General features: G+C 43.9%; 1 protein-coding gene across 1 annotated transcript; it reads left to right on the top strand.

Moving 5' to 3' along the window:
- Nucleotides 1-657: 657 nt before the first annotated feature.
- LOC118384368 (modulator of macroautophagy TMEM150B-like) lies at nt 658-3238 on the top strand. Its single transcript, XM_035770838.2, has 8 exons — nt 658-795; nt 1080-1188; nt 1306-1389; nt 1571-1630; nt 1891-1958; nt 2121-2248; nt 2439-2616; nt 2911-3238. Exons 3-8 carry the CDS (start codon nt 1325-1327, stop codon nt 3195-3197), a joined length of 786 nt encoding a protein of 261 aa, XP_035626731.1. The 5' UTR covers nt 658-795; nt 1080-1188; nt 1306-1324; the 3' UTR covers nt 3198-3238.
- Nucleotides 3239-10646: the final 7408 nt, after the last annotated feature.

Genomic DNA, 10646 nt, shown 5'->3' with positions numbered 1-10646 from the left:
AAAAAAAATAATAATATCATGACATTTGTTCTCCCAGTGCAAACACACGTCATTTAAAAAACTTGTTTTATTTTTATGTTGCAGTGTAAAACAGCAGATGAATTTCTTTACAAACATTTTAAACAATCAATGTTTTTTTTTGCATCAAATGTCCATATTGTTGATAGATATTGTACCAAATCTGTTTTCAGTGGTATTAGTGTTTCTGATTAAATAGGCATATAGCACTGTGTGTCCATGCCTTTAGGACAAGCAGCCTTGGGTGTGAGTTTCCCAAAAACATAAAGAATACCTTTGGGAAACTCACTCATTCCTGATTTGCTCTCGGTGAGTGCTGTGTGCAGGTGGTGGCTGTCATCAGCTGTGCTGTCCTTCGTTTTCTTCAGAATTACCCTCTCACACAAACAACCAGAGGAGTATTCAGAGAGGTAAAAGCATTAAGAACGTTGCAGATAGAAATATAATTTATAGACATGGCATGACACCTAATTCTATGTGACATATAAGGATAGCTGTTCTACGTAACGCATTTATAGCTGAATGTTTTTTAACGTTGCACCCTCCTGAACACACCCGGTCCTCCGCAGTTGCATCGGCACAGACAGATTGGCTGCCCGCCAAGGAGAATGCTGCAGTTTCTTCAGGCTCTTGTTTTGTCAGTCCGTTTAACCAGGCTATCGAGCTGAAGGTGAAGACTGACTGTTTCACATTGCATTAGAAAGACAGCATGCTACATGATGTCTCAGTCAACCCTGAGAGTTATTGCAGAAAATACAGGTCAAGATTTGCTTCTGGGTAAGTCGTCTACAGCATCTATTCACCTAGAGCCTATCTCTTTGTTTCTGTTGAAAGGGGAGAATATGTCCTCAATGTTTTGACAGCAGCAGTGGTGGATGCTATGTTTCGTCCCTCTGCTGGTTGTCACATGGTATTGGTTTCCCTGCTACAGGAATCTCTGTGTGAGGGGGATGCGGAAGTCAATTCTACCACATGGTGGCACCATCAAGCCTATGCTCACTTCAACATACAATGATTAACCTTAGTTTTGTTGGACTATTCTTGGGTCTCTCCGTTACCAGGTTATAGGTGCCTCTGACAGTTTCCTGTCTAAGGCTCCGAGGAAGGGGATCCTCAAAGATCATCGCAGAAATCTTTTTCTGGGATAGTCACCATGTGAAATGTCCTGGGGTAAGATATTTTTATGGATTCCTGAGTTCCTCAGTTGAGGGCCTTTGTCCCTTTTTTTATTGAAATTAGGCTAAAGTGTATCTGGCTGTCTCAGTTGTCTCGTTTCATATTTCCCAGGGGAAGTAAGTAAACAATAATGTGGCTCTGGGCACTCCTTCCAATCTGCTTGGCGGTGTTTGGCACTGTGGGAATATGGGTGGTGTGAGTATCTAACAGACTGGTTTGCTCTCTCCAGCTACTTGTCTAGATATAATAACAGTGTGGTCTTACGCTACGGTACAATGAGATTGTGTTGAGGATAATAAACGTACTCTCAGTGCAAATAACAAACAGAAAACCACTGAAGTATTGATATGCTAACGACAGGTCTTGTTCTTCCCAGGTTCGGTATCGCTGTATCAAATGAGACTGTTAATATCACAGCGAGATTCCCCTACATCAGGTAAGAGTGGCGCTGGTCTTTACAACACTGTAAAAGGTTTACCCTGAATTCCACTGTGTATCTAGACTATGTCAATAGAGGCTCCACCACAGACCAGTTAAACGGGTATAACCACCAACAAAACATGCTGGGAAATGTGACTGAGCCCACAATGACACAATACCACTGACACACTGGTGGCTATTTGTTTAAAATTCAATATTTCATTACCAAGTCATTTCCAAATGTGTAAATAATTTAAATGTGAATTTGTCTTCCAGTGAATGTGGCACCTATGATCCACAGAGCTGTATATTTTCCCAGGTCTGCAACATCTGTGCTGTCTTGAGTAAGTGCATTTATTCAGCACTTACACGTTGGTTCATACCACTTTATTATTCTGTCTGTAACCTCAACCTTATTCTCCCTTCTATCCTCCCCACTCTACCCTCCTCTAACACCCCCATCTCTCTCTTTTCTCTCTCTCTCTTCCTCTCCCTCTCTCTGTCAGTCCTGTGGGTTGTGGTGATCCGGTTTCAGCAGGTCAGGGACAATGGTCAGAACAGCAAGGTGAACATCGCCAGTATCGTACTGGGCTTCATCTCATCTCTGGGCATCTCCATCCTCGGCAGCTTTCGGGTATCGCCTTACGATTACAATAGGATACTATAACTACAGTATTATCGTCATACGAATCCCAATATCGTCCCAATCCTAGCATGTTCCCTTAAAAAGATGCCATATTGATATACCCTGAAATATGGTTGACAATATCCTGCCTGGCTCTTTCCCTCTCACCACCATTCCTCTCTCCATCTGTCTCTTTCAGCAATCTGTGTTGTTTGGCATCCATGTGTTTGGGGCTTTTCTGGCCTTCTTTGTGGGCCTGGCCTACTTCTGGTTGCAGGTGTGGCTCACCTATAAAGTCCAGCCCTCTAAAGACCGTCGCTGGATGGGGCCTCTCAGAGCTGCCCTCTGTAGCATCTGCACCATCTTGGTCATCACCAGTATCCTTTAACATCAGATCTATCAGCTGAGATAAATCAGAGAGAGGGAGAGCACAAGGGGAGTGCTCGACGATCCAAGATCAACACAGCTGAATGGTGATCCAGGGTCAACACAGCTAATTGTAAATTATTTTAAAAAATCATCCTAAATCATGCTTCTTTACCTGAATTTACAGTGAAAACATTGCGCATAAAAATACTATCATAAAACTGTATGTCCTCCCTACAAACCACTATATTTTAGACATTGTCACCAGTTTGGGTTGTGCTCCTTGACTCCCCTTTCCTCCTCAGTGGCCATAGGTCTACTCTTTGATACGGGCTACCGCTCAATGGCGTCCATTTCTGAGTGGGCTCTGGTCATGTGCTTCTTTGTCCTATTTGGCCTCTTTGGGTCCGAGTTCCGTCACATCGACCATCACCAGCTCACCGTGCAGAACCAAGGCCTCAGCAAGACCCAGAGCATCAACACTGGTGGGATCATAATGTACAATAGTACAGCCAACAGAACATTTGAACATTCAGCTCTGACTGATGAAGCTCCACTTAAGTGTACATATTTGAAACCTATTGTTGAATAAAATGCTACTCTTTTTCTTTAATAAAATACTACGGTCTTTGATGCGCCATCTCCTTAGCTAAACCTCTTTTTGTTTGGTTTCTGTTGAGTTTCTGGGAAATAGAGAGTGATTTAAAAAAAATCTTTGTTCATCTTTTGACTACAGCAGTGGTGGCTGCTATGTTTTCTCTCTCGGTAGGTTGTCTCATTGTATCGCTTTCACTGTTACAGGAATCTGTAGGGTGAGGGTGAGAGAGGCACTACACTGTAGTTAGTCCATTCTACCACATGGTAGCACCATCAGGCCATGTAAGTCAGCCTGGCGTCAGAGCCATATGAAACATACTTTGTGTTTCTTAGCACCTCCAAAGGCATATGATACCTACTAAGACAGAAACAAAAGGAGGGAGTTTGGTTAGTTTGTCAGTCGGGTGGGGTGTGTAAGCCATGACCATCTAGCAATCCAAAAGTTGCATGTTTGAGTTGAGTAGGGGACAACTGATGCATTTTCGTTAACCCGTCCCCTAACCCTTGTTCAAAACTTTAAGGAAAACTCCACCCAAAAACGATATTTTGGTATTTGTTTCATTAGTTCATTGTAAACATATTCCCACAATGTTTTCCTTGTCAACAATCACATTTTCAAGATCTGTAACTTTCAAAATACAGAAATCATCCCCGTTTGCTTCATGTAAAATGCATCATACGGGGATGATTTCTGTATTTTGAAAGTTACAGATCTTGAAAACTAACCTGTTACATAAATTCACCCAACCTTTGTCATGTTAGTTCTCTTAACCTTTCATGTAAATTATCCTAACCTTTGTAGTTAGTTTCCCTAACCATCAACGTAAATTCCCATAATTCACATAATTCTAATTCGTTGCTACAGCGCAGCAAGAAACCTGGTCTCATCCAATTCGTATGCTATTGTACGTATGATATTATGCCTCCTATAAGTCGGATGATATTGTACGAGCGTTTTTCCATTAATAATGTAACCTAACGTAACCTAATTGAAAATGGAACCTAAATATATCATACTAAATGGAGTTTTGCATTTACGTACAGAATCATACCAACTGAGTGGCAAATATCTTTCAGCTTACAATTTTGAACTTTTAAAGTACATTATACTGCATCTCTGTGTTCCAAAACCGAGTAGAGAACATACAACATATTTAGTCCATAGCTTGTGTTTATATGTGATTAGATAATCATTAGAAGAGCAGAGAGGATCATTTAATGGCACCGTGGTGTCTCGTTTCATCTATCCCAGGTGACCTAAGTGGATCATAAGGTGGTCCTGTGCGCTACTTCTGATCGGTTTGGCGGTGTTTGGTACTGTGGGCGTATGGACGGTACTAGTATCTGACCGGCTCTTTGCTGTGGTCACTGAGATCTCAAGCTAATGTACAATGAAATGGTGTCTATAATAAAATATAGTACTATTGGTGCAAGTAACAGACACAGAAAACTTATTTTCTGAGAGCGAGAAACAAAACACATAAACTGAATAACTCAATTTTGTTTGTGTCAAACTCCACAGTGTGTTCTGAAAAAAGTTTGAGTGTCAATGAAGTGTTGAAATACTAAACACAGTTCTTGTTTTTGCCAGGTATCGCTGAGACTGTTAATATCACAGAGAGATTCCACTACATCAGGTAGGAGTCACACTGGTCTTTACAACACTGTGAAGGGTTTAACGATTCCAGAGTAATGCGGACCCACAGTACGCAAATCATGTAGCCACAAATATATCCAACTTAAGTGGTGATTAAGTTTAGGAGTTCTATGACTGAGCATAGACAGGAAAAGTCCAATGGCAATACTTATGTTTTTTCTCTTGTTACCAAGTAGTGATTCCTCAGACAGAACGAGCTTTTGCGTTCATTTGTCGCTGTTTGTCATCGTGACATGAAATTATGGCTGGAAGTTATTAAATCGGCAGTGCGACAGGTAGCCTAGCGGTTAGAGAGGCGTGCCAGCAACCGGGCGGTTGCCAGTTTGAATCCAGGTCTGATGGGAAGTGAGCTGGAAACCGGAGGGTTGCTACTATCCAATCCTAGATGCAATTGCCTGCCGTTGTGCACTTGAGCAAGGCACATAGCCCCCCACAACAACTGTTCCATAGGCGCCCAGTGTGGCAGCCCCCTGCTCCAACCTGTATATGTATGTGTGTGTTTAGAAGGGTTGGGATAAAGCAGAAGTTACATTTTGGTTGGACGTTGTGGACAATTGGTGAATTAAGTTATCTTATTCAATCAGCATCTTGGATCGGCACCACCACAGACCAGTTAAACTGGTGCAATATTTTCCCTAACAGATGCAACTTCTATTTCCTCAGTTTTCCCACTGCAGTGTCATGTACAGTGTGCTCCTAGTGCTTTCTCAGTATCTGTAGAGAAGTGCGTTTTGAATTTGTCTTCCAGTGAATGTGGCACCTATGATCCACAAAGCTGTATCTTTTCCCAGGTCTGCAACATCTGTGCTGTCTTGGCTGAGTGGATTTATTCAGCACTTTCAAGGTTAGTTCAAACCACCATACTCAGCATTATTTTTTCTGTCTTTGGCATGCGACTGCCTTCTCTCTTCTATCCTCCTTCTCTCTCTCTCTGTCTCTCTCTCTCTGTCTCTCTCTCTCTGTCTGTCTGACTGTCCGTCCGCCCCCCCGTCCGCCCCCCCCCACAATAGTCCCTTTGCCCAAGAACACCAAGGTAACCTGCCTAAATAACAACCGACCTGTAGCACTGACATCTGTAGCCATGAAGTGCTGTGAAAGGCTGATCATGGCTCACCATCATCCCAGAAACCCTAGACCCACTCCAATTTGCATACTGCCCCAACAGATCCACAGATTACGAAATCTCGATTGCACTCCACACTGACCTTTCCCACCTGGACAAAAAGAACACCTATGTAAGAATGCTATTCATTGACTACTTCTCAGCATTCAACACCATAGTGCCCTCAAAGCTCATCACTAAGGTAAGGACCCTGGGACTAAACACCTCCCTCTGCAACTGGATCCTGGACTTCCTGATCGGCCGCCCCCAGGTGCTAAGGGTAGGCAACAACACATCTGCCACGCTGATCCTCAACACTGAGGCCCCACAGGGGTGAGTGCTTAGTCCCCTCCTGTACTCCTTATTCACCCATGATTGTGTGGCCAAGCAGTACTCCCACACCATCATTAAGTTTGCCGACGACAAAACGGTGGTAGGCCTGATCACTGACAACGATGAGACAGCCTATAGGGAGGAGCTCAGAGACCTGGCAGTGTGGTGCCAGGACTACAACCTCTCCCTCAATGTGATCAAGACAAAGGAGATGATCATGGACTACAGAAAAAGGAGGGCCGAGCATACCCCCATTCTCATTGGGCTATGGTGGAGCAGGTTGAGAGCTTCAAGTTCCTTGGTGTCCACATCACCAAGAAACGATCATGGTCAAAACACACCAAGACAGTCGTGAAGAGGGCACAACAACACCTTTTCTCCCTCAGGAGACTGAAAAGATTTGTCATGGGTCCTCAGATCCTCAAAAGGTTCTACAGCTGCACCATTGAGAGCATCACCACCATTGGTTGCATCACCACCTGGCATGGCAGCTGCTCAGCCTCTGACCAGAAGGCGCTACAGAGGGTAGTGCAAATGGCCCAGTACATCACTGGGGCCAAGCTTCCTGCCATCCAGGACCTCTATACCAGGTGGTGTCAGAGGAAGGCCCTAAAAATTGCCAAAGATTTTTCTTAAAACTGATTTGTTGGTTAATTAAGGGCTTGTAAAGTAAGCATTTCACGGTAAGGGTTACACCTGTTGCATTCAGCGCATGTGACAATTAACATTTGATTTGATTTGATTTTTGACCCCCTTGTTTTTGCAGTCTGGCTGAGCGCCAAATGTTTTCTCAAATGTTTACTTTGCTGAGTGAAATATGCTGTTGCCTAGCTATGCTGTATGGTGACGTGTGTTTGATTCCGTGGCAGCACCATCAGAGTCTGTCTCTACAGAATGAGGAAGATCATGTAGCTGTTCTGTCTGTGGGGAAACCAATGTATTTTCCTTGACTGTCCTTTCCCTCCTTTAGTGTCTATGGGCATACTCTCTTGCGCTTCCGCTCTGGAAGTGGCCATTTCTGAGTGGGCTCTGGTCATGTCCTTCTTTGGCCTGTTTGACCTGTTTTGGTCTGAGTTCCGTCACATCGACTGTCACCAGCTCACTGTGCAGAAGCAAGGTCTCAGTGAGACCCAGAGCACCAACGGTCTCATCGGAATCGCAGGCGGCCGGTGGCGCCTTAATTGGGGAGGACGGGCCCATGGTAATGGCTGGAATGGAATAAATTAAATGTTATCAAACACACGGTTTCACAACGTCCTCTCACTGTGTTTATTTTCAGAAAACTTAACATGTGTAAATATTGGTATAACAAGATTCAACAATTGAGACTGTCACGTAGAGTAGGCCAGAAGGCTAAACTGGATAACCTAACCTCTATCAAAATAAAAAGATGGCGGAGCCGCAAAAGTTCTTCTGTGCAAAGGTGTTTATTTACAAGTGATTCCGGAACAAAAAAACAACAGTACTGCCATCAACGTCTACCTTATGGGACAGCTTAAAAACAATGCTGCCCCATCCACAGCTCAATCCAAAAAATGCCCTCCCCATGACTGAAAGAGAGGCTCCTTTTGTAGGGCTAGCCCCTCCCCTCAGAACAATTAACCCTGGTTAATTAATCAATTAACAATACAAACCTACATTTTCCATGAACTAAACATACTAAAGGATATACATTGCAACACGGTTTTAAACAATATCACAACATAACATTTACAACATTACATCACTACTGACAATATCTTTCAATATGCCCATATGCATTAATGAGCCATTTGGGACAGGCACTATAAAGCCAACCCAATTCCCTTAGCTCGGGTCCTTTTCCAGCATACCCGGACGCTACAGAGATGGAGAGAGAGGAACAGAACAAACAAACAATGCGCTCATCCACAACATTGATAAGTATAATAATTATTGTATCTCTCAAATATGAACATTGACAAGTGTGAAATGCATGCACCAAGACAGAAGTTAATTTGTGTGTCGACCCACATTGTTAACTTATCTTATAATGGCGCAGGGAGGAGTGATGAATATGTGTGTGCGTTAAAGAACCAAATGCTGCCCGCGGCCAGTGACGGATTTCTACGTCACAGAGACATAAACTGAACAAGTTCCACAGACGTGTGACTAACATAAATGGAATAATGTGTCCACTGTGTGGAATAATAGGGGGACAAAATCAAAAGTAACAGTCAGTATCTGGTGTGGCCACCAGCTGTACTAAACTGCAGTGCATCTCCTCCTCATGGTCTGCACCAGATTTGCCCGTTCTTGCTGTGAGATGTTACCCCACACTTCCACCAAGGCACCTGCAAGTTCCCGGACATTTCTAGGGGGAATGGCCCTAGCCCTCACCCTCTGATCCAACCGGTCCCAGACGTGCTCAAATGGATTGAGATCCGGGCTCTTCGCTGGCCATGGCAGAACACTGACATTCCTGTCTTGCAGGAAATCACGCACAGAACGAGCAGTATGGCTGGTGGCATTGTCATGCTGGAGGGTAATGTCAGGATGAGCCTGCAGGAAGGGTACCACATGAGGGAGGAGGATGTCTTCCCTGTAACGCACAGCGTTGAGATTGCCTGCAATGACAAGCTCAGTCTGATGATGCTGTGACACACCACCCCAAACCATGACGAACCCTCCACCTCCAAATTGATCCCGTTCCAGAGTATAGGCCTCGGTGTAATGCTCATTCCTTCGACAATAAATGCAAATCCGACCATCACCCCTGGTGAGACACAGCTGCGACTCGTCAGTGAAGAGCACTTTTTTCCAGTCCTGTCTGGTCCAGCGACGGTGGGTTTGTGCCCATAGGCAACATTGCCAGTGATGTCTGGTGAGGACCTGCCTTTACAACAGGCCTACAAGCCCTCAGTGCAGCCTCTCTCAGCCTATTGCGGACAGTCTGAACACTGAGGGATTGAGGGATTGAGGGATTGTGCTTTCCTGGTGTAACTCAGGAAGTTGTTGTTGCCATCCTGTACTTGTCCCGCAGGTGTGATGGTTGGATGTACCGATCCTGAGCAGGTGTTGTTACACGTGGTCTGCCACTGCGAGGATGATCAGCTGTCCATCCTGTTTCCCTCTAGCACTGTCATCTGCAGTCCTCATGCCTCCTTGCAGCATGCCTACGGCAAGGTCACGCAGATGAGCAGGAACCCTGGGCATCAGTAGAAAGGCCTCTTTAGTGTCCTAAGTTTTCATAACTGTGACCTTAATTGTCTACCGCCTGTAAGCTGTTAGTCTTATTAACGACCGTTCCACAGGTGCATGTTCATTAATTGTTTTTGGTTCATTGAACAAGCATGGGAAACAGTGTTCAAACCCTTTACAACGAAAGTCTGTGAAGTTATTTGGATTTTTACGAATTATCTTTGAAAGATGGGGTCTATTTAATTATGTTGTCAGAATGTTGCAGGGTGAGGATGACCTAGAGGTGCTGGACTGTATTTAGTTAATTCTACCACATGGTTGCCCATTCAAGCCATTTCCGTCTACTGACCTATACTCATTTCAGCATACTGAATACTTTTTAGCCTTTACAATATACAACATATCTTTTAATCAAAAAACAAAAGTAAATTCATGAAATATATTCAATATACAGTGGGGCAAAAAAGTATTTAGTCAACCACCAATTGTGCAAGTTCTCCCACTTAAAAAGATGAGAGAGGCCTGTAATTTTCATCATAGGTACACTTCAACTATGACAGACAAAATGAGAAAAAGTATCCAGAAAATCACATTTTTAATGAATTTATTTGCAAATTATGGTGGAAAATAAGTATTTGGTCAATAACAAAAGTTTATCTCAAAACCCTTTATCTCATACCCTTTATTGGCAATGACAGAGGTCAAACGTTTTCTGTAAGTTTTCACAAGTTTTTCACACACTGTTGCTGGTATTTTGGCCCATTCCTCCATGCAGATCTCCTCTAGAGCAGTGCTGCTTTGGGGCTGTTGCTGTGCAACACAGACTTTCAACTCCCTCCAAAGATTTTCTATGGGGTTGAGATCTGGAGACTGGCTAGGCCACTCCAGGACCTTGAAATGCTTCTTATGAAGCCACTCCTTCGTTGCCCGGGCAGTGTGTTTGTGATCATTGTCATGCTGAAAGACCCAGCCATGTTTAATCTTCAATGCCCTTGCTGATGGAAGGAGGTTTTCACTCAAAATCTCACGATACATGGCCCCATTCATTCTTTCCTTTACACGGATCAGTCGTCCTGGTCCCTTTGCAGAAAAACAGCCCCAAAGCATGATGTTTCCACCCCCATGCTTCACAGTAGGTATGGTGTTCTTTGGGTGCAACTCAGCATTCTTTGTCCTCCAAACACGACGAGTTG

This window comes from Oncorhynchus keta, chromosome 5 (assembly GCF_023373465.1).
Source record: "Oncorhynchus keta strain PuntledgeMale-10-30-2019 chromosome 5, Oket_V2, whole genome shotgun sequence".
Lineage (NCBI taxonomy): Eukaryota > Metazoa > Chordata > Actinopteri > Salmoniformes > Salmonidae > Oncorhynchus > Oncorhynchus keta.
Note: the sequence above shows the minus strand (reverse complement) of the source record. Positions and strands in the feature narration are given on the sequence as shown.